Below are 27,171 nucleotides of genomic sequence, written 5' to 3'. Positions count from 1 at the left end.
GGCCGAGCAGAGCTCCGCAGCCTATGGGAGCGGGGCCGGGGCGGGACCCGGCTGAGGAGGCGACAGCGGCCAGGCGCTGGGGTGTCCCCGCCGGTCGCCTGATTCCAGCCGCACACGCGCCCCGCGGGGCGGAGTGGGGCAGCCGCGAGGAGAGGTTAACGGGGGAGGAAAGGGCAGGTGGGCGTGGAGGGGAGTAGGCGGTGGGGTGCGGGGGAAGCGAGCGGAGGAGTGATGGGAAGGGGATTTGAGGCGGGTCTAGCAACAGCTGGACTTAGGGAATGGGAGATATTAGGCATGAGATGAAATGAGCGAGGGAAGAGACCAGGAGGAAGCAGTAGGATGAGCGCTGGATACATAAAAGGGGGATTTTTTCCCCCTTGCAGGCGCCCCATCCTACCTTACCAACAGAGAACTGTGACTAGCTACTAGAGGCCGCACTGGAAACAAAAATGAGCTTTCTTCAGACTTTCACAGCCTGCTGAGTTACATGGAAGGCGAAGCCACAGTTGCAGCCACTAGTGGGGATGAGGGTAAATAACCCTTCCCCTTTTGCACCCCGGTTACTGTCATGTTCATGTCCCCCTCAGTGCAGTTTCAGACCGTGTGTATTTTCACCGCTGCGCCCCCTTTGCCTCCAGCTTCCTTCCCCAGTCACTGGCACCTGAGTCATTGCAACCCCACTCACCAGCCTGCTGCCGCTGCCCGCCCTGAGCAGTGGGTAACCTCTGTAGCATCACTATTATGCCAAGACTCGGGGCGGGGAGAGGGAAAGACGCCCTAGGGATGGAGGTTTGGAGTAAATTGTTGGGGTTTCTCTCTGTAGCAGGGGAAAGGGGGCGTCATGTACCCACCAAACCCCTCTGCGCCCGAGTGCAGAGAAGAAGCGCCTGAGCACACAGCAACCCCCCGCCATTCTCCAGAGGGGAACTAACCAACGAGGGGGAGGGAAGAGCCTATGGGCAGCGGGTGCTGGGGGGCCTCCTCCCCGACGAGGCGAGTCGGGGTCGGTAAAGCCATAGGGGGGGGCTAGCCGCCACCTCCAGCACATGGGGCAGCAGCAGGGGCTAGGCCCGGTGGGCGGGACCCGAGTCCCCCCGGGCTCTGCCCGCTCGGGCCCCGCTAGAGCCGGGGAAGGTAGCAGGCACTCAGGGTACGCGGCGCTCGCTTCCTCCCAGCTCCGGCTCGCCCCGCCCTTCACGGGGTCCTCGCACCCGCCGCTCCGCTCCGCCCCTTCGCTCCTCCCTGTCCCCAGCCGCGAGCAGTGGATGGGCCCGGCCTACGTCTGTACCTGAGCCGCCGCTGCGGTGTTTCTGGCCTAGCGGGGCCGCGCCGCATCTGCCTTCGCCCCGCCGCCATGGAGGAGGACATGGAGCTGGAGAGGTGAGAGGGGCCCTCCGGGGTGTGTGTTCCCGGGCGGTGGGGCGGGGTGGGCCCGCTGTGATCTACGGCGCCTGCCTGGCGCACTTGTTCCCTTCCCTTCAGCACTGGGGGATGGGGCAGGGGAGTGTGGGGGAACTGCAGGGATGAATGGGGGGGGGATTACCTAGATAGTTCCCTCTTGAGTTTTAAAAAGTTCACTTCTAGACCCGCCCCGTGACATCCTCCTGGTGGGAAGGGGTCATGTGTGGGGCTCGTGGTCACTCCTGTGCCAGGCCTTTGGGGGAGGCAGCCCCATGAAGGGCTGGTGCTGGACCCAGTAGCATACACATTAGTCATGTCACCTCCCTCCTCAGTCTGGAAGTGCCTAGCTAATCTTTCAGGTAACAAGAGCTGATTTGGAACTCATCTGCTCGCTCTGGTGTGGGGCTTGATGATGTAAATAAGCTGCCTCAACGGGTAACATTTGTAGTGCAGAGGGACCATTAGAGAGCCTTTAAGAGAGAAGCTGGAGCACTTTTGTTTACTGTCTGGTGCTGCTGATTAGAGTGTTTAAATTTAAATTATTGTATGCCATATAATACAAGTTTAATTTTTTTAAGGGGGTTGCATTAATGTGGATGCTTACAGTTTCACTTACCTAAACATCAAGCCTATATGGGGGAAGGATAGCTCAGTGGTTTGAGTATTGGCCTGCTAAACCCAGGGTTGTGAGTTCCATCTTTGAGGGGGCCATTTGGGGAACTGGGATAAAAATCTGGGGATTGGGCTTGCTTTGAGCAGGGGGTTGGACTAGATGACCTCCTGAGGTCCCTAATATTCTATGATTCTATGATTTGGGAGGACAGGGGTCCCAGTTTACAGAACACAAACTTACATGCAGGAGACCTTTGGCTTTAGTTTGAGAATTAGAACTGTTTTCCTATTCCTACAGCATCAAATATATTATACTTTTACCTGTCTTAGACTATATAAGTGGTTTCCACATCAGTGTTGAAGCATATACAGTATACTCCCAAAAAACATTTAAGATGTACTTTGCAGTGCATGGAATGAGGTACGATAGTATTCCAGGATTTCTGAGGCTGCTGTTCTCTATGGGAGCCCTTTATCTCCCTATTGCAATATCATTTCTCTGTCCCTGTTGTGAGGCAGTAATCTGATTCCAAGTGGATGCATTCAGGAGAGTAATTTATCACAGAGGGAACTCAGGTTATTCATGAAAAAAACAGGGGCATTGAAGATACTGCTGACTTTCTGTTGAATTCTGAAATCCTCTGTTGGATTGGCTCAAGTTACCTCATTGTTTTACTCTGTATCCCATGGCCTGATTATGATCTACTGGAACAATATAACTACCAATCTCAAAAGTGAGAGTAGTGTGCTCAGAAGACTTTTGGGGCACCTGGCCCACAATTGTGGAATATGCTTCTGGGAAAACTGAGCCTTGGTGTCTTCATAATAAAATGTAAACTCAACTTTTTCAAACTCCTTACTTTGTTAAGGAAAGACATACTTGTATAAAATAAATTAAATGAAATCTCTCTATTAAATGAAGAAAGTCATGCCAGTACCAGTTATGATTGCAACTAGATCACAGTGGAAGTTGGAAAATTAATAAACCTTGTTTTGTTAATTGAAACAAGAAAAGCCTAATCTCTGACTTTGTATTTATAGTCAGATTCTGGCTACATTGACTGGAATTCTGTTGGGATGAGATAATTCATTCTACTATGCAAATTGACTCATATCATATCCAAATAAACACATTCAGTTTAAATGCAGGTTCATTTAGTTGACTATTCAGTCATAACAGACCTCTGTTTTACTTTCTGGTTTGGAAATGGACCAGAAGCACTTTATTGGTAAATCTTGTTGGTTTTATGCTATTTATTGTAGAATTGTCTGGGAGGAATGACTGAAATAATAGTTCTGCAACATGACTTGTCAACACTACAACTAAACAATGTATAACAGAATCTCATGTGAGATTACCTGTTAGCAGTATGTCTAACAATGATATCATGGATAGCATGCTCTTCCAGTGTGTCTCACACTCAAATATAAGGAACTAACTTTGTGGCTCCATTTAAAAAAAAAACAAAAAAAACTTGTTGCCCCAACTATCTGCTTCCAACTGATATTGTAGCTGAGACAAAGATAATAGTTGTGCTGGTAGAAGTGAGGGGATAATTGGGCCTAAGAGAATGTAATGATCCATTTACCTCTATAATTTTTCAGTGAGACACCTCTCCCCTGTGATCTTAAAAAACAACCACAACTGCACTGGTCTGAAATATCAAACTAAATAAGAATATGTCATGGTGAGGGGTGGTATGAAGTTTTTATCGGCAAAAGTTTGTGATGGCCGCATTACTTGCTGTAGCAAATCTAAACTATACCATCATGACTTCTACATATGCCACACATGTTACAGAAAAGCTATTTTAGGGATGCTTTTAGAGAGTTTTAAAAATATTTATTTGAGCTATTTTTAGGTGCCTTAGCTACCATGAGTCCAAGTGCTCAAGGAAACATACAGGTTTATAATGATGACTTAAAATAGTGTTTTCTGTATCTACAAACATTATATGTTTAAATTCTGTTATGGACATGGACACCTTCTAGGTCTAGAGCAACTGCTGAATCCCACTGGGAAGCTAGTAGTTTTCCAGACAAAGAAAAACATTTTAATTATTTGTCCACATGCAGCTAAGATTACAATCTGGTGGTCAGACAAGAGAACTTGGTTGTCCAAAGTTTCTGGCAGAGACTTCATTCTCTCAGGAAAATTAAATTGAAAGATATTTTCTGCTTTGATGGTCTAAAGTAGTAATACTCAGACTGAGGCTTGCAAGCTGCAAGTAGCCCTTTAGTGTGTCTCCTGTGGCTCTTTACAGCTCATGATATAAATGTGTGATTTAATTATTAACCAATCTGGATGCTTTTACTATGTTATTAACCAATTGTAGTTGATAAAATAATACTTGGTCAGTCATTTTACTGTGACTATATCTATCTTCCCCCATCGTTTATATATATATATATATATATATATATATATATATATATATATATATATATCTCCATCATGCTATTAATATGAATACTTAGTACTATAATAAATGAAACAATGAATTCACACTACTGTGGCTCTTTTGGGTAATGTTGATTGCTAATTTGGCTCCTTAACCACTGAGTATCACTGGTCTAAAGACAGTTCTCTACATTCAGTTTGTTCTGGTTTGGATTATTGTGCCAGGTTTTCTCACTTTATTCTCCTTTTTTTACTGTCATTAACTCACTTGGTCTTATGTTCTGTATTTTTCTTGCTTAAAATGTTACTGTCAGCAGGAATGATGGTTGCTGAATTGGCTACCTCTTGTCATGTGACCCTTACATAGTCTGAGATTTAAAGCAATAAAAAAGCAGCGACTACAAATACACGCAGGTTGTAAATAAAGCCAGGCTTCCCATTCACCTTCGCCGCTATCTATGGGAAGTATCAGATATGCATCCTTCCCCTCCTCTCTCTCCCCCCAATAATTTCAACTTCTTTCTGCTGGAAATTAGAGGCTGGCAGTTTCTCCTGAACATCCTACTATTAATTATATTGGAGAATATCCAGGATCTAAATCTAAAACTTTTCATAGCCATAAGATACTAGGCCAAATTCCAATGAAATGTAATTGATGCTGTGAGTATAACTTACACTCCAATGGTTAGGTATACAGGGTTATAAAACAACTAACAGAAGAGTGTCAAGGTATCTGACAGGGCTGGATTATTTTTCACCTCCCCTGTTCTTACTCTTTCCTCCCTGTTCTACACCTTTGGCATGTTAGTTATTCACAACACCATTTATGTCCCTGCCCTGAAGATTTTGCGTTCTAAACAATAAAATATCCTACGGTTAAGATATCCTGCCTTGGGCACTAGAACAACACAGTAAATACACGGTCTTCTGGGAATATATTAGAGGTTGTTGGAGAGAGAGTTTTGGATATATTTTTCCTCACTCATAATCTCTTCCACAGTTAAAGCTGCCTCCTAGTTGCCAGAAACATTTCACAACTCCTGAATAGCATCTCCTACTAGAACTGCCTTCAAAACCTAGTTTGCAGTGTCATCTATTTGAAATTGTTTGTTGCCGTAAGGAATAAGGCCCTTAGCATCTGGAATAAACTCCTTTATATTATTGTAAAACAATGAGATATAACACTAAGAACAGTCTTACTTTTTGAAGTGCACAAGTTGCACTTAAAATTTAAATCCTTAAGTTATAAAATTGCATGTTAGAAAGGAAGCACAATTTAATAGCTAAAAGTAATAGTTAGACTATAGATCTAGCAATCATGAGATCTTGGTTCTGTATGTAGGTCTGCCACTTGACATTGGTTATGTAACGTAAAGGTGATCTGCCAAATAAAAACAGGATGAATTTCTTTATGGAATCTTCACTAATCAGGCTGTGGGGGTCATTCACCCAGAAAAAAGCTTAAAATAACACTTTTTTAAAGAAGTGATCTATTGTCAACCTTAAACTGTTTAAAGACAGTGGAATTCTAAATCAGGTGAGTTAACTCCAAACTCTCCTAAGGCATGCTTTCCATTTGATTCTTATATGCCTATGTGGCATATTTGGTGTTTGTTTTAATCCTGTTTCTTTGCTGTTCAGTGTGGCATTCCTCAGGCTCCATTTTTTGAAATCCCTTTTCATCAGTTTCTGTATATATCCATTTAATTATTTCATGTTACAGCCAGGGTGTCCATTGTTAATAATGTCCCTTATGTATGTACCTCTTTTTGCTGACTCTAGGACTGGCATCTTTGTCCTGTGCCAAAGCTTGGACAAGTTGTAAAAATAGATGTCAGGATCCTCAGGTGTGTTCAAAAAACAGCTAGCCTCTCCATTTCCAGTTAAATTCATGCATACTAGAATGGCACTTGTGGTATCAGTAACACTATCATCTTGAGCTCTGATCTTCAGAGCAAAACAGGGTAGAGTCTAGTCAGTTCTTGAATGTATTTAATGCTGCAGGAAGTGGTTTTGAATATTCAGTTACATGATTCTCTCTGTCATTGCTGAATCAATGTTCCATCTGGTTCTAGGGGACATAGTATCTGAGCACCAGAGCATAGCCTTTAGTTTATTTACAGAGAATTTTGTGATGTTGCATTGCACCGCCATGGGTTGGGCTCTGATTGCTACAGTTGCAGGCTCAACATGGTGAAATTGCTTCTAGATCTTTTCTCAAATTTGGAGGCTTCAGGAACACACAATATCCAGGTATAATGACCATATAAACACAATCACAAGTACAAAGTCTTATCTGTACTACAAGTTTTATTAAAGCAATAAGTAAAGTTACAATTACCTGTGTGTTGTCAGATGCTGGCGGCATGTGAGTGTTCTGTCAGTTTGCTGTCCCAGCTCTGCTCAAATAGCGGACACAGCAGACCTCGATCGAACTGCCCAATAAAACCACAGACCCGTTTCTGTAGCAAAGGCACTTGGCCAGGTTTATTGTCGATGAGTTATGATATTATGTCCTATACATGCTACAAGTACATTTAATACATGCGTGGCCGTGACAATGGACACAGCTTAGTGAATGGCAGAACTTTCCATTTCCCCCTAGGCTGGCCAAAGACACTCGCTTTGAAATTCCTTTTTATAACAAGTTACGTATTGCCCCTCTGACATGGCTAGTTACTGCCCCTCCGACGTGGCTAGTTACCACCCTTTACTATGTATATGTTGGTTCAATCAAACATCTCTATCCATCACACTGTCATCCTGACCTTATCTTTAAGAGGGGGTCACTGTGTCCTTGTATCATCTTTGGGGAGTGTGTTTTACATCATAATTCTGTATTGGGGTGTTCTGGTACCACCCTTGTGGAATGTGCTTGCATGGGTGTCCTGTGCCTCTTAGGACTGTATGTGTTTTCACAATACCAGCCCTGTTCTTGCCAGGTTCTCTGAGCCTGCTCGCAGGCAGAGCCTGACTTCTGCTCACAGCCTGACTTTTTCTAACTTTGCTTTATATTAGCAGGACTTGACCACTACTTTAGTTCAGGCCTCAGGCTTCTTATACCAGACCTTATATCTCAGGCTCTCCCTTTCTACTATACCATGCATATATAAATCCTATGAAAACCTACGCAATAATTATAATTGTAGTCATTGTGATGGGTTCCCCCCTGGGGTGCCACCTGGAACTGAGGTACCACTGAGCCCCCTGACCCACCAGCCGGGGCTCCTTCTCACACTGTTATGCTGCGACAAGCTGCAAAGCTCTGCAGCCTGTAGTTTCACCAGCATTCATACAGGTAGGGACACACCCAGCTGAAGTTACATGCAGGCTCTCTGACCAGCCCCTGCATGTATAAAGCCCTTATATAAATCCATGGTACGCCCACATCTTGAATACTGTGTACAGATGTGGTCTCCTCACCTCAAAAAAGGTATTCTAGCACTAGAAAAGGTTCAGAAAAGGGCAACTAAAATGATTAGGGGTTTGGAGAGGGTCCCATACGAGGAAAGATTAAAGAGGCTAGGACTCTTCAGCTTGGAAAAGAGGAGACTAAGGGGGGATATGATAGAGGTATATAAAATCATGAGTGATGTTGAGAAAGTGGATAAGGAAAAGTTATTTACTTATTCCCATAATACAAGAACTAAGGGGCACCAAATGAAATTAATAGGCAGCAGGTTTAAAACAAATAAAAGGAAGTTCTTCTTCACGCAGCGCACAGTCAACTTGTGGAACTCCTTACCTGAGGAGGTTGTGAAGGCTAGGACTATAACAGTGTTTAAAAGAGAACTGGATAAATTCATGGTGGTGAAGTCCATAAATGGCTATTAGCCAGGATGGGTAAAGAATGGTGTCCCTAGCCTCTGTTCAGCAGAGGATGGAGATGGATGGCAGGAGAGAGATCACTTGATCATTGCCTGTTAGGTTCACTCCCTCTGGGGCACCTGGCATTGGCCACTGTCGGTAGACAGGTACAGGGCTAGATGGACCTTTGGTCTGACCTGGTACGGCCATTCTTATTTTCTTATGCATAAGAAGGCTACAGCCAAGGTAACTCCCAGCTCCCCAGGCGTGCACCCCCTTTGGAGTATAAACCCAAAATTATACTGTCTTGTGCTGGACAGGGAACTGCACAGCGTAAGCTCATACGGTTCACCCCCTCCCTTAATGTGGAGAGGAATATGCAACAGCATTTGCCCCTAGAGCTATGATGCCCATACACTACACTCCGACTCACTGGTTTAGCTAAAGCAGAAACAAGTTTATTAACTACAAAAGATAGATTTTAAGTGATAAGGGATAGCAAACAGATCAAAGCAGATTACCTAGCAAATAAAACAAAAAATGCATACTAATCTTAATATACTAAATAGATTGGATATGAATTAGCAGATTCTCATCCTAAGAGATGATACAAGCAGGCTTCAGATTCTTAAGGGGCAAGCTGCAGTTGCTTTACAGCTTGGAATGCCCAGGTGTTTCATTCACAGGCTAGACATCCCTTTAGCCTGGGTCCAGCACTTTCCCCAGTTCAGTCTTTGTTCCTCAGGTGATTCCAGGAGTCTTCTTGTGTGGGGAGTGAAGAACCACAGATGATGTCACTCCCTGCCTTATAGTTTTTGCATATGACAGGAACCATTTGTTCCAAAGCTTGGTTCCCAAACAAATCTGTAGGAAAAATACTGGCATACCAAGATGGAGGCCAGCATCCTGTGGCCTGGTCCCTTGTCCTTGTAGAGTCATAGCAGCCATTACTTACAGGCTGTTTGGAGCATTCTCAGGAAGGCTCACCAGGTGGGGGATAAGCTTCTCCTAAGACCTACTGTTGTTTCTAATGGCCCATTGCCCTGAATAGGCCCTTCCCCACCCACTATCTAGACTGAAAGTCTGGTGGGTGTTGCCCAAGTGTAACTACATTTGAAAGACAAATACGTAGTCAACATTTATAACTTCAGATACAAAAATGATACGTGCATGCAAATAGGATAATCAGATTCAGCAAATCATAACCTTTTCATTGACATCTTTCATGACCTATTTGCATGAAATGCATTTATAATTATGCCATAATCATATCATAATAATATCACTGAAGAATATGGGATGCACTGTCACAGTCATACTCGCATCCTGAAAGGTATTCTAGGGTCTGCTGGACCTCTTAAAAGATGATCATCAGTAAAGGGACAGTTCCTGCTGGGGTTTTCACATAGGTATTCCCTTGGGTCTTCCCACTCTTACCCAACCAGGGTACTCTCTTTTATATTGTAGTTCTGACCACACCTAACACCTTATGCACGCACATGCAGGTGTCAACCTTATTTCCCTTATCTGAACTTGCACATTCCATGAATATTGATTGGGATGCCCCATTTTTCATAGGTTGTTTGTAGTTCCTCTATTCTCCTTAGCATCTACGCATGACATGTACCCTGTGGTCAAGATAGACATTCAAAGGTCTTACAGTCAGGTGTCTCATGGTCTTGGACAATACATTGCGGCCTATTGCAATACATTTTTCCATAACCTCACCTATTGGCGCTTCTTATGCAGTAACCTTGTGACCTTGCTGGCATAGGATTGTTCCTAGGTCACCCACTCATGTCAAGCTTTCTTAAGCCTATGGCAGTGGTTCCCAAACTTTAACAACCTGTGAACCCCTTTCACTAAAATGGCAAGTCTTGCGAACCCCCTCCTAAAAATGAATATTTCCAGGGATTTTCTCATTTACCTGAATATAAATTATAAAAGCAGTGATCTTGGAAATATAAAATTTGTTTTTATGACATTCTTATTACACACTAATTATTATTGTGATCCTGACCTCTGTTTGCCAGAAGCTGGAAATGAGCGAAAGGGGATGGATCACTTGATGATTACCTGTTCTGTTCATTCCCCCTGGGGCACCTGGCACTGGCCACTGTCGGAAGACAGGATACTGAGCTAGATGGCCCCTTGGTGTGACCCAGTAGGGCCATTCTGATGTTCTTATTTATCATTACAGTATTTTTATTACATTATGAAAATGGCAACAGTCTTCCAGGATCTCACTTTTGTAGCTTGTATCACTTTGAATAAGCCTGTTATAAGACAAGGCTCCTATGTTTCATCAAAGAGTATCAGATGTGAAACAGCATGAAGGTATTTAAGAAGCCAACTCAAAGAGTTCCTCCTACACAAGCATTCAGGTCTTGAGCAGTCCAGACAAACAACGCACGTTACAACAAAGGTTAAACTTGTTCATCATAATAATTTAAAAAACAATACTAGCTGCCTATTTAATTTTAAAAACAGCAAAAAATATCCACCTCCATTTCCATTTCTTATAAGAAGTCTTGAAGTTTAAATCTCCTCAGTGTGATAGATACACTTGCTTTGATCCTCTTAGCTCTTGGAAGTCCAGGGGCTTCTGTGCTGCCCAGGGTTCCTAGGGACAGGTCTGTCCACCATTAGGGAATTTTTTTTCGAGAACCCCCTGTAACATTTCGTGAATTCCCAGGGGTTCTCGAACCCCAGTTTGGGAACCACTGGCCTATGGCCTAGTCTGGCTATGCTAAAATCTTACAGGTCTCATCCTGTTGGCCTTGTGTTTCAGCCATGCTTTACTAATACCTAATACACACTCATCACTCTTAAATACTTAATCTTATACTTCTATAATCCTACAATTTAAATCTGTTTAGCATACATTGATTATATATTAAATTGATCCATACATGATAAATGGATGATCAAATGAACTAATTGGCTATAACAGTCTTTCAGGTGAGTCTCTAATGATCCTGGTCAAGTCATTGTTCCCAGGGAACTTTTTAAAGAGATGTTAGTCTCTATGTTCTTTGATAAAATGAGCCATCTCTAGTTTTGCAAAATGCTGTACTGATTTTGGTACCTGATTGTGCCCACCCTGTAAATGGTTGCATTGTAGTTGTGAAGCAATTCCTGTTTGAGTGTTACCTGTATATGCAGTGTTGTTATATCTGGGTTGGTCACAGCATATTAGAGAGACAAGGTGAGTGACTTTATCTTGAATGGTCCCTTGAAATATGTGTGAACTCTTTATGGTAAAGAATTTGTTCCACCTCTTATTTAGCTGTGACACTCTGAGTCCATTTCCCAGACCTGAAGAAGAGCTCTGTGTAGCTCGAAAGCTTGTCGTTCTCACCAATCAAAGCTGGTCCAGTAAAAGATATTACCTCACCCACCATGTCTCCATTGCCTGTATAGTTCATAATGTACTTTAGGATCCCAGCAGATGAAAGATGCTATTATAGTTGAAGCTAGCAGAGATGGTTAGAATTAAAATTACCTAACAATTTCCATCATAAGAACCTGTTTTCAGTTGCATATATCTTAGTTGAACTTAACCATTCGGTCTAAAACTTTTCATGTTAGGTGATTTTCAGCAAAATTGAGCCATCCCTTTCCAAGAACGAGGTTAGGGAAATATATTTTGTTTGGCTTGACTTTACAGCCTTAACTTCCTTTTTTTCTTTATATAATATAAATTTGTGTAAAAATTCTCTAACCTAATGTATTCTTTGATCATCACTTAAAATATGCAGCAAAATTTTAATCATTCAGGGTATAAGCAGACTAGGGACCATCCTTTCCTGCAAGGAAAAGAACCCCTTGTTCTCACCAAACTTATCTCACCAACAGACCAATCTATTATAATTATTTTGGTCTTCTTCCGGTCATTCAAAAATATGCAGGTTTTGGATGCTGTTTGCTGGTCATGTTATAAATGATGCCAGTATTACCAGTTGTGGCATTTCTATGTAGTATTCCTTTGGGATCAGACTATGCATCAGTTTTATTAATTATAGCTCCCTATGTGCTTTGGGCTCTTCTCCTCGTGTGGCAGTTTTGACTGTTGTATGCTAGTCATTCCCTTCCTTTATCTGGTATTGCAGTTGCAAGAATGTTTGTATTGTACCCAAGCTTTATAACTGGAGACAGCTAGGAGTGCTGAGTCCCCGAGAGTCCTTTTAAAAGCAAATATAGAACCTTATTTGCACAATTGTGAAGCCTTTGGCAGATTTACTGGTATGTATAAATTCAGCATATGGAAATACGTTACATGGAAGATACTCTTAAGTGTTTATACCACTCTTTTCAATTGACTTTCTATAGTTCTTGTGAGTCAGGAGGGCTTTCTGAAGACACAGCAACACAAATTAGTCTACTAAAAGAGGATTATTATGGATATAAAGACTCTAATTAGCCAGGAAGCGACAGACCAATGACAGACTGCTGGGATGGGTGTCAAGTCAGTCTGAGTTGCAATATCATTTATAGATACAAACAAATCAAAATGCTTGTATTTTGTTTGTTAGTTTTCATATAATCCAGTTCTATTAGCTTCACCTAATTGATTTGTAGTGTTTCTAAGAAAATTGTAACTAGTTTATATTATTGTAAAAGTATATTGCTTCAGACACAATTCTTTCAAGTATGATTAAATCATAAAATAACATGAGGATCACTGACTTTTAATGTACCTTTGACACAGATCTTTCAAAGAACAGAATTACAAAGAATTTTTGCAGAGTGCTGTGATGAAAGTCAACACTTAGACTTTTTGTTTTTCTATTACAATCCTGTCTTTTTGAAGGTTTGGTATCCTAGATATCTCTAAATACATTATGTTATCTCATGATACATGATTTATCAACCTAGATGCAGATTTTTTTTTAATTCTCTCAAACTTGCCTTCCTCCACTATTTTAAATAGTTTATCATCACTCTCTCAAGGTAGAGTGGAGAAATGGCACTCTCAAAAGAGGAAATTTGGAAGTTCTCTACTGAGGCATTTGAAAAGGCTATTTAGTTTTCTATTTAGATTTTAGGAGTTAAAAAGCAAAAAAAGGGGGTGGGCACACCACTCGTTTCAATAGTCAGTATGTTAAACCTGAATTTTACTTAAATAAATGTTATTGAGACTTTGTAAGATTGCCAAGAGTAGCAAGATGGATCACAAGATAGCCCTCTGTTAATGTTACAGAAATAGTACGGAAAAGGATGAAAGGGCCTGACATTAGCACAACCCGGAAGATAATTGGGAAACACTGTGGGATTGATTTACAAAAGCACATGAACAATTGCATGTCCTGACTTGCACATATAGTTGTAACTCTATGCAAATTGGGTATTTGCTTATGCATATGAGCATTAGAAACAAATGGCAATTTCCATATGCAAATACCCAATTTTCATGAACAATTATGGTAATTGCATGTGTAAACTAGACACACAACTGTGCACTTACTTAAAAAACTAGCCTCAAACTATTGAGGAACAAAGTTGTCATAAACAGTTAGTTCAGGGTTAAGGTTTTTTTTTCTACCTGTGAACACCTGACCAGAGGACCAATCAGGGACAAGATAATTTAAAATCCCTGTGGAGGGAAGTTTTTTTTCCTGTGTCCTTTGTTTGAGTGACTCGCTAGTTGGAATTAAAGGAGTCCAGACGTCTTAATCAAGTCCTCTCAGAGTTCTGCAATAATTTCTTCTATTCAAGCTAGTGAGTATTAGAAAGGGAACTAGTATTTTTATATTGTTATTTCTGTATTTGCAATTGTGTGTTTTGCTATAGAATTTCTTTAATTATGTACTGTTATTGCTTTTACTGAGAAAGAAAGGAGTGGGGATTCTCTCCAGAGATAGATAAGTTTAGACCCTGTGTATTGTTCCATCTTGGTATTACAGAGACAGGTACTTTCTTTTTATTCTTTAATAAATCTTTTCTGTTAAGGACTTGGTTGATCTTTCCTTGGGTGAATTCTCAGGGAAAGGGGAGGAGGGAGGAGGAAGGCATCCCTCTGTAGTTGAATCCCAGTATCTCTCCTAGGAGAAGGGAGGGGGGAGGAAGCAGGGGAGAATGGTTTACTTCTCCTAGGTGTAAGAACTCCATGGATTTGGGGCTCTTGGGATCCCCAAGGATTTTGGGGAAGGACTGTGTCCCAATACACGTACATTATTGGGTGGTGGCAGCTTTTACCAGATCTAAACTAGGATTTTAGTTTAGGGGAGTCCATGCAGGTCCCCATCTTGGAACCCAACAGCTCTAAGTGGGGGTGAGACCTATGACATGGTTGGCAGCGGTGACGAACCTGAGAGCCATACAGAGGCAAGGCTTTTCTACCAAAGGGAGTTTTGAAGCAGTTTTCAGGGTTGGAAGGAATCTTCAGCTAGGTTGGCTGGAGGGAATTAGGTTTTCTGGCAAGGCTTTGTTACAGGAGACCCTATACTGAGAGCTACTTAGCAAGGGCGAGAGACACTGGTTAAACCAGTTTGTCTTACTCTTGGGTGGAGGGGGAAAAAAAATTTTTTCTTTCTCGGTCAAAAGCACAGTCAGTGGCTGTGAACAGTCACTCCCGCAGAACACAATTTGCAAAACAATAGATTTGATTTCTCTTTGTTTAGTCGATGATAGACAGGGTTAGGAACTGAAGCAAGCAACACAGTACATTCCCTGACTGCAGAGGGGTGTGGCCAGCACCAGAGGGCACAGACATGAGTGATACACTTGAAAAAATGGACCTTGCTAGATTGCAATTACAATTACTTGAGGCAGAAAAGGAGAGGGAGGAAGCTACCCACCGGAGGGAGGAAGCTAACCACAAGAGGGAGATGGAGATACTACAAGCCAGGGAAGCTAACCACAAGAAGGAGATGGAGATACTACAAGCCAGAGAGGCTGACCACAAGAGACAAATGGAGTTAAAAGACGAAGACCTGGAAATAGCAAGGGCTACCCCACCTGTTCCAGCCCAACCCAACAACCCTCCTCCAGCCACTGTTCCCCATCCCAAGAAATTTCCCACCTACAGGACAGGTGATGACGTTGAGGCCTTCTTAGAAAACTTTGAAAGGGCCTGCATTGGGTACAGCATCCCTGAAAACCAGTACATGGTAGAGCTGAGGTCACAGCTCTGTGGAGACTTATCAGAGGTGGCAATTGGTAAAGTCAAACTGATAATTTTACCCGGAAGCTGGGGTGTTGTATAGAACTTTATAATAGTGCTCTACTTATGAAGTCAACAGGTGGGAGATCTGACAAAAGAAGCTCCCTCTTCTGGGGCACCAATCAATCAGTTATCCTATACTTAAATCCTCAAACCACACTGCTTCTGCAAAGCCTTTCAATAATAAATCCCCAAAGAAAATAGTGATGTGTGTGTGTGTATATATTTATATACCTGCAGTTTTTAAAAAATAGACATTTTGCTCCACCCGCATATTTGTCTCTCTGACATAGATCATAAACCTTTTGTGGCAGGATTCTTTTTTTCTCAGTGTATCATGTAGCCAAAGAGCACGAAATACTTAAATAAATTAATACTAGTGACTGATTCTGAAGACCTGACTAGGGAATTTCATGTCATAGAGTTGCTTGGTGGAAATGATTATAATGTGGTAAAATGTTTCTGTGATAGCTGGATGGAAGTGGGCAGAAACATCTTTAATCTTGGGAAACCACATTTTTGGTGCATTTTAAGGCCACAATGTAGCCACACACTGGCATATATTCTAACTGGCTGTATTTAGCAGCAAGGTCAAACTTTTTCCATTATTAAATAGACAAGTGCAAAAGGCCATCTTGACTGAAGAGATTAAAACAATATTGATAGAAAATTCTTTATAAAATGAAATAAACAAAGAAAGGACAATCAACCCTGGCAGCTGAAAATATAAAATTCCCTTTTTTTTTTTTTTACAAACATGTTCTAAAGGGAACCAGTAAAGACGTACTGTAGGACAGAAACAAACTGATACCCCAACAGGTGACTTTTTGCACTAGCAGGTCCTTATCACAATGCTCAGTGTATCTTGGTCGGCAGACATGAATTGTTATGTAGCTGAATAAAATGTTCTCATTAGATGCTGAAAACCTGTTTAAACAAGTATACTGAAGTGGGTGCATGATTGGGCACTATGATGATGTTAAAACCACTAGTGTTGTGCTTGCAAATTTAAACAATATAAATGGTAATAAGCCATTGGACATGGATGGTTTATACCTCAGAATAATAAGATACATCCGTGTGAGGATGTAGCAAACCAGTTAGCTTATATGTTCAGTCAGTCTAGTACCACATCAGAGGTTTGGAGAGTGGTTTATATTACCCACCTGTTTTTCTGTTAACGTGAACCAAAGGCCTATAAACTAGTTAGTCAACGCATTTCTACCTGAGACTAAAATTAACTAGTCTAAAGAGCAGACTAGTTTGTGGCTCAAGGTTGAAGGTACAGGAATTATAAATAGTAAGTTGCATAGTTTTACAAAGTATAGATAACATTTTTTAATATGAGTAAGACTATTGACAAAGAGAGTGCTATGATGTTGTCAAGGAACCACATAAATGCATCAGTTTTAGGCCTAGTCTACACTACATGGTTAGGCTGACGCAAAATAGCTTACATCAATTTAGTTTTGCATGCATTTATGCGCAAATTGGTTTCCCACTGCTGTAAGCGACCCATTATGCTAACATAGTAATATCACCTCCCCGAGCAGCATAGAGCCACAGTCAATGTATTTTGCTCCTGGGGGAATTCTGTGCCACTGCACATGTGCAGAATTCATGTCCCCCACAGAAAAATGACTTTCTGATAGGGAAGCTGCAAGAGCAGCCGTGCACCACTTCCTAGCTGCGCAGGTACATTGTTTCAGGCAGCCGGCGGAGAGGTAAATCATCACAGGGCTGGGGACACCTCAGCTAATGGCTCCTAGCCTGATCAAGGATCAGCTGCTAGTCCCGACTGGGCTGGAGGCAGGAGAGGATGGGAATTCCTCTTCCCCTAGAAGGAGTGACTGAGGCTGTGTCAGACTCACCCCCAGAAACGTCCCCCAGCTGCAGGAAGCTCAGCATCCTCCCCTGCTTCCTGCCCTTATCACTCCTCAGCTACAAGGGGGAGGGGTCACTGTATGGGGAGCTGCTCCCCCATCCATCCAACCCCCAGGCATCTGGACCTCCCATACCCAGACACCCCAGCCAAGCCTCACCCCATACACCCAGAACCCCCTTAGCCCTCCATACCCGAACCCCACCCCATTGAACATAAGAACATAAGAAAGGCCGTACCGGGTCAGACCAAAGGTCCATCTAGCCCAGTATCTGTCCACCGACAGTGGCCAATGCCAGGTGCCCTTGAGGGAGTGAACCTAACAGGCAATGATCAAGTGATCTCTCTCCTGCCATCCATCTCCATCCTCTGACGAACAGAGGCTAGGGACACCATTCTTACCCATCCTGGCTAATAGCCATTTATGGACTTAGCCACCATGAATTTCTCCAGTCCCCTTTTAAACATTGTTATAGTCCTAGCCTTCACAACCTCCTCAGGTAAGGAGTTCCACAAGTTGACTGTGCGCTGCGTGAAGAAGAACTTCCTTTTATTTGTTTTAAACCTGCTGCCTATTAATTTCATTTGGTGACCCCTAGTTCTTGTATTATGGGAATAAGTAAATAACTTTTCCTTATCCACTTTCTCAACATCACTCATGATTTTATATACCTCTATCATGTCCCCCCTTAGTCTTCTCTTTTCCAAACTGAAGAGTCCTAGCCTCTTTAATCTTTCCTCGTATGGGACCCTCTCCAAACCCCTAATCATTTTAGTTGCCCTTTTCTGAACCTTTTCTAGTGCTAGAATATCTTTTTTGAGGTGAGGAGACCACATCTGTGCACAGTATTCGAGATGTGGGCGTACCATGGATTTATATAAGGGCAATAATATATTCTCAGTCTTATTCTCTATCCCCTTTTTAATGATTCCTAACATCCTGTTTGCTTTTTTGACCGCCTCTGCACACTGCGTGGACATCTTTAGAGAACTATCCACGATAACTCCAAGATCTTTTTCCTGACTCGTTGTAGCTAAATTAGCCCCCATCATGTTGTATGTATAGTTGGGGTTATTTTTTCCAATGTGCATTACTTTACATTTATCCACATTAAATTTCATTTGCCATTTTGTTGCCCAATCACTTAGTTTTGTGAGATCTTTTTGAAGTTCTTCACAATCTGCTTTGGTCTTAACTATCTTGAGTAGTTTAGTATCATCTGCAAACTTTGCCACCTCACTGTTTACCCCTTTCTCCAGATCATTTATGAATAAATTGAATAGGATTGGTCCTAGGACTGACCCTTGGGGAACACCACTAGTTACCCCTCTCCATTCTGAGAATTTACCATTCCTACCCTTTGTTCCCTGTCCTTTAACCAGTTCTCAATCCATGAAAGGACCTTTCCTTTTATCCCATGACAGCTTAATTTACGTAAGAGCCTTTGGTGAGGGACCTTGTCAAAGGCTTTCTGGAAATCTAAGTACACTATGTCCACCGGATCCCCAAAGAACTCTAATAGATTAGTACCATGTTGACTCTTATTACACTCTTGCACTTAAGTTGGCAGTGTTTGTGCTCCTTTCTATTTGCCTCACTAGGATTTGACTTCCACTTTTTAAAGGAAGTCTTTTTATCTCTCACTGCTTCTTTTACATGGTTGTTAAGCCACGGTGGCTCTTTTTTAGTTCTTTTACTGTTTTTCTTAATTTGGGGTATACATTGAAGTTGGGCCTCTATTATGGTGTCTTTAAAATCTATATCCTCCTTTATCACAAGGCACTCTAGTTCACCCATCTTATTATTTAGACTTCTGGCATTTGTGTACAAGCACTTTAAAAACTTGTCCCTGTTTATTAGCCTGCACTTCTCATTCCTCTGCTCCTGACTATAACCTGGAGATTCTCTATCATCAGACTCTCCCCTAAGAGAAGTCTGTGTCCGATCCACCGAGCTTTCAACCCCTGCATCTGGAGCCCCCCTGCACCCAGACCCTTTGCCTCCGGACCCACCCCCCTGCACCCAGACCACCCCACATTGAGCTCCCTGCATTCAAGCCCCCACCTGATGAACTCCACCCCCCTACACCACCCTGAGCCCCCGCATCCACATCCCTACACCACTGACCCCCAGCTAGCTGCACCCAGACCCCCACCCCATCAAGCCCCACTCCCCCAGCACCCAACCCCCCTGCTGAGACCCCACACGCCCAGACCCCTCCACTGAACCTCAACCACTTTCACCTGGAAGCCCCAGAAGAGTCCCATTGCCCCTGCACCTGGAACCACCTTCCCCCAAATACCCCCAACACCTAGACCCCCCCCCACTGAGCTGCCTGCACCCAGATTGTCCCACACAGACTCGTCTCACCCCACACCTGGATCCCCCCACACTTAGATTCTGTTGAGCCTACCTGCCCCACACCTGGTGCACCTGGCATAGAGGGGCAGGACCCTAGGGTGTTTCAACACAGTGAGTGTGTAGACACTGTGTTAGTTATTTTGACACAATCTGTCCTCCAGCAGCTGTCTCTCAGTGCCCCACACTGACTGCTCTGGTCACCATTGTGAATTCCACTGTCTAGGGGTCATGGAGACCAGAAGGTCCTCTTTCCCATGAAAGCCCTGCTAATTTTTGAAATTCCTTTTCCTGATTGCCTGGCTTGGTGAACACACCCAGCAGCTCTCCATTGTTGAATACAGCTGCCCGGCTCACTGTGCTAGTTACATGCTCCAGACATGCTCCTGGATACTGGATCTCTTGGGCTTGTGTGGGAGAACAGGCTGTTCAGGCACAGCTATGGAAAGAGACAATGAAAGGGAAAATGATGACTAGTTGCGACCTCTTCCATTTGAATCACTACCTTACACAGATTGGTTGTATTGCCACTTCAACATATAAGCCAGCTTTTCTGTACTTCCAAGAGTTTAGTTTTTTTCTTAAATGGTCTATAAATCTGTTTTTAATATTTTTTTTCCCTTTTCATATCTAGAAAGGCAGTAGAAGAGCTGCTTAAAGAGGCAAAGCGTGGGAAAACCAGAGCTGAAACAATGGGAGCTATGGGTTGGTAAGTTCTGATACAAATTGAATAAAAATATTTACCGTACCTTTAAATATAGATGGATTGAAAAAAAAAAATACACTAAGCAGTGTAAAAAATTTAAACCATATAAACTTTACACTTAACATCTGGCAGAGCTTTTATCTCCAACTTTTAGTTTTTAATAGCATAACATTAAAACATTTATTTTATTGACTTTACAAATAGATTTCTCCAAACATGATAACAGGACATGCAAAAACTTTAACTCCGCTGACTAGGGTAGAAATTGAAGAAATTTCTGCCTGAGTGAAGATTGCCGTACCAAGCATTTACAGAATATACCAGTTGAACTACAAGTGGCACTTTTTGTAGTAGCAAGTTCTTATCACGATGGTCACTGTATCAAATTTCAATCCAAATATTTATGAGCCTGGGTCATATTTGATAGTTAGTTTCAACATAGATGTAGTTGTATGTTGGCCAGTAAATGTTCATATTTGTGCTCAGGTTGGATTTTTTTTTTTTTTTAAGATTAAAAATGCTAATGTCATAACAAACTTTACGACACATATTTTGAATATAAATTGTCCTTTTGCAGTAAATTTCTGTTTAAACTACAACAGTCTATAAACTCAAAGTAAAATACACTTTTGGAAGGTGGTTTTTTTGCTCAAGATTTTTAATGTAATCTTAAATAAAATCCAGGGGATTTTAATTGACCTTCAATTAATCTTAATGGAAAGAAAACTAAAATTGTTGATACTTTTAGTATGCATTATGGCAACTATTAATAGCATTATTTTGGAATAAAAAGCAGCATTTTAATTTTCATAGTTATTCCTTCAAAGTGTACCTGCACATAGTATTGTAATACAATAAATTCAGTGATTTGATCAGAGGAATGGTTCATCTGTCTCAAATTGGTTTTGAAGTCTTTGATATCAGGCACTCTTAAACAAATTTAAGACTATTCACACATGCAGATTGCACCAGTTTAGTGAGACCAGTTTCTAACCGCTTTAAATCCATTTGTAGACAAAACAGCCCCGACTCTCGCAAATGGAAGCTATACACCTTGAGTAATGGTATGACCACACCACCAGCAGGCTTCTCATGTGATTTGTTTTTCAAGTAGCTGCAAATGGTAACTTGCTTAAAAGAATCAGTCTTTTCACATAGGTTTTTCTAGACCAGGGGTAGGCAACCTATGGCATGTGTACCAAAGATGGCATGTGAGCTGTTTTTCAGTGGCACTCACAGTGCCTGGGTCCTGGCCACCAGTCCAGGGGGCTCTGCATTTTAATTTAATTTTAAATTAAGCTTCTTAAACATTTTAAAAACCTTATTTACTTTACATACAACAATAGTTTAGTCATATATTATAGACTTCTAGAAAGAGACCTTCTAAAAATGTTAAAATGTATTACTGGCACGCAAAAAATTAGAGTGAATAAATGAAGACTCGGCACACCACTTCTGAAAGGTTGCCAACCCCTGGTCTATACTTAAAAGTTACATCTACATAGCAATGTCAGTTGGGTGTGAAAAACCTCACCCCTGAGAGATGTAACTATGCTGACCTAACCCCTGGTATAGACATGGCTAGGCGAAGAGAAGAATTCTTGACTCATCTGTTGACCTAGCTACTGCCTCTTGAGGCAGTGAATTTCGTTCACTGATGGGAGAACCCCTCCTATCAGCATAGGTAATGTCTACACTGAAGCGATACAACGATGCAGCTGCAGCTTTGCTGCTATAGCATTTTAAGTGTAGACATACCCCTAGTCTTAGACCTGGTGTACTCACAGGGATTTATATCAATTTAACTATTTCGGTTAGAAGTGTGATTTTTATATCAAAATAGTAATGTGGTACAACCCTCTAGTGGGGATGCAGTTATATTGGTATTAAGGTGATTCTAACTGTATCCCCAGTAGCGGGTTGTACCAATTTAAGTACATCTGTTTCTAAATCAATGTAGGCCTGGTTTAAGCTTAAAACTTACATCAACATAGCTACGGCGCTCAGGGATATGAAAAATCCACACCCTTGAGCACTGTAGATGCACTGTAGACTCAGCTAGATCAATGGAAGAATGCTTCTCTTGACCTAGCTACCTTTGCTCAGGGATGTGGAGTTCCTACAGTTACAGAAAAACCTTCCATCACTATAGTCTGTCCCTACACTAGTCTGGATCTGTAAAAGCAGCAAAGAGTCCTGTGGCACCTTATAGACTAACATAATGCATCCGACGAAGTGGGTATTCACCCATGAAAGCTCATGCTCCAATACGTCTATTAGTCTATAAGGTGCCACAGGATTCTTTGCTGCTATCTTAAATTTGCACATCTGACCATTTCCCGTGCATACTGCCCACTAATCCATCTTTTCTGTCCTGCTTGAGCAGTCCAAACTCTTCATATTCAAAGTACCACCATTTAAAAAAATAAAAAGTGTGTCTATCAAATGCTTTATTCTCCCTCTCTTCAGTATCTTAGCATGACAGGAGCCTGGACTGGATTAAGAAAGAGCAGGGAATACTGTCTTGAAGATGATGAGTTGCTCTATTTACTCCTAGATCACTAAAACCTAAAGATTGATATCACGATAATGAGTTATATTTATCCCTCTGCTGCCAAGCTCTGAGGGCTCACTTCATGCCAGCACAGACCCCAGTCCATGACACCTGTTTCACCTGGACTGCAGCCCTGCTTCAGCCTCTTTCTGATCTTGGGGCTGATGAATCCCTCCCATCAATTTTCCTCCACAGAGGACTGATCCCTTCATTCTCAACGTTGTGCAGGCAGCCACTGTACCATCAAAAACAAACAATGAAACAAGATGCTGTTTATTTAAGGAGATTGTTTTATAAAAGCAGGGACTGTCTTGCCTCGTATTGTGCCATGCATATCAGTGCTAAAACAGTACATTTGCTTAAAAATAATAATGAAAAGCTAGTGCAAACAGACAAATGCAAAGCATTTAAAGTTTTCATCTGGGCACAGGCTGCAAAAAGCTACCCTAATACTTTAAGAGGCTTAAGGTACAAAGGTTTAAAGCTGGTGGTAAGTTTTCTGACATGTTGGAAAAAATTCTGAGCGTTACCATTCAGGCCTAGCCTTGTCAGCTATCGTAGCTTGTCCTTCCAGTCTGTGCGAATGCTTCCATAAAGTCTCCTCTTTCCAGAAGCTGTCTGGCTGCTTTATACAAAAGACAGGCTCTTTGTAAAGGAAAACATACAACCACCCCACTCCCACTCTTGAAAACTTATGTTATCTGCCCAAACTTGTTCTTTGTTTACTTCTCTTTCTGTCCTTTGGCTTATTCCCCATTCTCTCAGGAAGGCTGGTTAACTCAATCCAAATCTCTTTGAACTTGTCTGATCTTGGTCCTCATTCCCACCTGCATTGAGAAGCCATTCAGTCGGGACAGAAGTATGGTTCACACAACAAAGCAAATGCTTACTGTTCTGTGTTGTTCAGTACTTCTGAATTTATCTTGTGTCCCAGCATATCTGTCGAAACATTCCCTGAGTGTTAGGAGTTTGAAATGGAAGCCCTATCCTATTGGAAAACTAGTAATTCCACCTTTCTGGTTACTTAAACAATGAATCTCAGGGTTTTTTTAAGGTATTTAGGCATTGCAGTGCTTGGCCTTGCAATACCTAACTGATTTAGGAGCCTAAATATCATTTCCAAAAGGATTTGGGCACTTAAGAACCTAAATCCCATAGGAATTCAGGCTCCTAGGTGCCTAAATCCCTTTAAAAAATGAGATTCGGGTTACTAAATCAGTTAGGCATTGCAACATCAAGCACTACAACTCCTAAATGCCTTTCAAAATCGGGTCCTTAATGTCTAAATCTTTCTACCCTGATTTATGGAATAGCTATTTTAAATAACTTCTTTGAAGTTATTTGTACTCCATTTTCTCATTCATCTGGACTTATGCGGCTGAAAGATCCCAAATTTACATGCAACTAAAATGCTCTATTCTGTAAATCACAGAAAATAGATGTTGTAGCATAACTCTTTCGTTGGAACTCTTCTGGAATGACCTGCATAATTCCCTTGAGGCTTTACTTCAAGAGTAATTATCCATAACTCTTACCAATCAAACATTTATATCACCACATATCATCATGTATTCTAGATCTATATAAATAATTTCTTTAAATACAGAAATGAAACTGCCATTGGAGTGAAGCTTGATAACTGTTTAGCAGTGCTATGCAAATTCCTGTGGGATATGAATGAATACTGTATCCAGTTGAAATTAAGGGAGGATGCTAGATGTACAGACTGGAGCTGCAAGTAATAATCTCCCCTGTACATTGGGGTTTAATAGCCCTAATTTCCCAGAAGTAGTCATAGGCTCTGAATGACCGCAAATGATCAGATGTATTTCTTATATTTCATACAAAACACTCTGCCTCCAACAGCACTGTGGTCCCTAACATGATTCTGGGTCATTCATTGACAATTAGAGGACAGAGTGCCACCTACTGAATTAACTTGTAGAGAATTTTTTTGAAGGTTTTCAACCTGCACATGAACTCTAAACAAAGAAAGAGAGAAAAGATGTCAGTGCAGCTCACAAGGGTAAAACAAATCTCAGAAACTTTTACAGCAGAAAAAAAAAATCTAGATCAGATACTGAACAATCTCAGTTTTATTCAGTGCATGTGTTTAGTAGATGACACGTGTATGGAATAAAATATTGTAAAGAGTTAATCCTAGCAAGAGGAATGAAATAAGTGCAAAATATTTAGTTAGTAAAACTAGCTGATAAAAAGAAAAATTGGTATGTGCTAGAGACTACTGGATGAGCTGCTACATAACAAAGATTAGAAACGTAAGAGGGGAAAAAAGGGGATTGGTATCTTGGGTTTTTTGAAAAATAAACTTTTCTTTTGAAAGATGTTTCATAAGTCTAAGTTAAACACTTCAATAGCCTATCTATTTTATTACTATAACTGCTTGATGTTCCTAATGCAAAAATGCCTTTTACTTTCTAAATTTCTCAATTCATTAAATAAACTACACTGAATATGTAAAATGTGATCTTGCAGCCCTTTCCCCTCAGACTTGAAATATATTATTATACAAAAATCAGGTAAGTTAAGCATTGACAAATAATTTCTAATATGAACTATGCAAGTCCACATATATAGAATGTAACATGAGCTTGTCTCCACATCTTTTTTCTCTAATCTGTATTTCCTCTCTATAAAAGTAACACAACCATTCTGTTTCCAGCCATAGGACTAAGCTAAAAGGGGAATAGGAACATCCTAAATGTCTTTTTCTGTACTCAGAGTTTACACTAGGTGGCATGCAAGGAAAGCCAAAATGACAAACTTGAATCTCTCTAAAAATTGTGGGGAATTCTCATGTTAAACTTTTATATTTGTGTTAAGATGTTATTTTATGATTACTTTGAAATGTCTTTACAGGATGAAGTGCCCTCTTGCAGGTACAAATAAAAGATTTCTTATTAATACTATTAAGAACACGTTACCCTCCCAAAAAGAGCAAGACCAAGAACATGAACAGGAGGAGGACAGTAAACCGCCTGAGCCAAGTGAGAGCAGGAAAGAAGAAAAACCAAAGAAACATAGAACTTATCCTTACACACCCAGCTTTCAGGCCAGAAGAAGAGTCAGCTATTCTCCTCCTAGGTACCGGAACAGGAGCCGGCACACAAAGGATAAGTACGAAAAGTGACCAAGCAAACCGAGAAGGTGATGAATATGTGCTGTTATAAGCCAAGAATGTAATTAAACCTTGAACTGTGGGGATGTTTATTAGTCTTTAAGAAGAAGATCTTGTTCAATACAGATCTCTTAGCTTTTGTGAGAAATAATCTTGGAGTGGTTTTATAGGACTTTATTTGCGGCTCCTTAAGAGAAAATAAAGTACAACATTAATTTGTTGATTAGTTTAGAACTACGTACTTCTCCCTTTTTCTCCCCATCCCTAATTAAACTTAGGGACTTGCTCTCAGTGGGTGTTGCAAGTTAATATATTTCATTGTTCAGTATGACTTTTAGTCAGTTTACTTTTTTGGAATTTAATGTAAGCAAATGTGTATTTACATGCAAAATTAATGGTAACTTTAATGCTAAACTCCGTTAAAAAACGTCATTTGTGTTGATGTTAATTTTTCAGGATAGATCAGATCGGAAGAAAGGAAGACTTGAGCACTCCTAGCCCACATGTACACTTTCTGTAGCTTGTAAGAGGTCAATATCTATCTACTGAGAGAACTGCTGACTTCTATAGATACTTTGTTTAGTGTTAAGATCAAATTTAAAATGGGCAATGTTAGCTTTAATACCTAGGAGGAATTATCTGTAATATGTAATATGGTTCACCTGTTCGCATGTGTTCTACAAACTGATCAGAAGGGATGACAAACAGCAGTAATAAACTACAGATGCAATACTTCTGTCTGTATTTAGACTTCCTTCTTCAGAGGAAGTAGTGTGAAAAACATAGAGACAGTGCTTTGAAACAACCTCAGCAGCTAACATCACCATGTCTCTATCCAGGCCTGTGAATTTTACAGTTAGATATAATACCAGAGCCACAGAGCAAGGATTAAAAAAATGTTTTCTAACCACTGATGTAATAACTTTCAATGCCTGTATGACAATTTTGTAGTGGTAAAATTCTAAAATTCATAAATGTAATTACACATCAGTATACTCTGTATGTCTTTATTCTCTGTGTTCTGATTACTTGTTTTGTGAAGCATTTGGGATTTAAATATCCTCAGACATAACTATTTGAATGAGCATATGGCTTAGTTTTTGTTTCAAGTGAGTTGAGAATAAATCTGAAACCTGTTAACTGAG

The 27,171-nt window shown here is 41.1% G+C and overlaps 2 protein-coding genes across 3 annotated transcripts in view; one reads left to right on the top strand and one right to left on the bottom strand.

Annotated features, from left to right (window-relative positions):
- The window catches only part of LNX2 (ligand of numb-protein X 2), a 92,764-nt gene extending 91,974 nt beyond the window's left edge, over positions 1–790 (bottom strand). Inside the window, exon 1 of the mRNA XM_045016994.1 lies at positions 686–790. The gene's annotated coding sequence lies outside the window, so the exon portion shown is untranslated. The remainder of the gene's footprint in view (positions 1–685) is intronic.
- On the top strand, positions 270–27,171 carry POLR1D (RNA polymerase I and III subunit D). 2 transcript variants are annotated; one of them, XM_045017021.1, is made up of 5 exons: positions 270–530; positions 1,176–1,380; positions 20,262–20,336; positions 25,768–26,055; positions 26,483–27,171. In XM_045017021.1, the coding sequence occupies exons 1-4, from the start codon at positions 488–490 to the stop codon at positions 26,036–26,038; spliced, it is 594 nt and encodes a 197-aa protein (XP_044872956.1). In that variant the 5' UTR covers positions 270–487; the 3' UTR covers positions 26,039–26,055; positions 26,483–27,171. The 2 variants fall into 2 exon arrangements, with proteins under 2 accessions (XP_044872956.1, XP_044872947.1); XM_045017012.1 differs by having other exon boundaries at positions 271–530; positions 25,768–27,171.

The sequence above is a fragment of the Mauremys mutica genome, chromosome 1 (genome assembly GCF_020497125.1).
Source record: "Mauremys mutica isolate MM-2020 ecotype Southern chromosome 1, ASM2049712v1, whole genome shotgun sequence".
NCBI classification, from domain to species: Eukaryota; Metazoa; Chordata; order Testudines; family Geoemydidae; genus Mauremys; species Mauremys mutica.
The sequence above is the reverse complement of the archived record's forward strand: the minus strand, read 5'-3'. Positions and strand labels throughout refer to the sequence as shown.

Bases quoted from the DNA above. Each gene is read 5' to 3' on its own strand.
- POLR1D (XM_045017021.1), top strand. From the start codon at position 488: ATGGAAGGCGAAGCCACAGTTGCAGCCACTAGTGGGGATGAGG. The intron at 531-1,175 runs GTAAATAACCCT...GCTTCCTCCCAG, and splicing joins AGCCACTAGTGGGGATGAGG to CTCCGGCTCGCCCCGCCCTT. The intron at 20,337-25,767 runs GTAAGTTCTGAT...ATGTCTTTACAG, and splicing joins ACAATGGGAGCTATGGGTTG to GATGAAGTGCCCTCTTGCAG.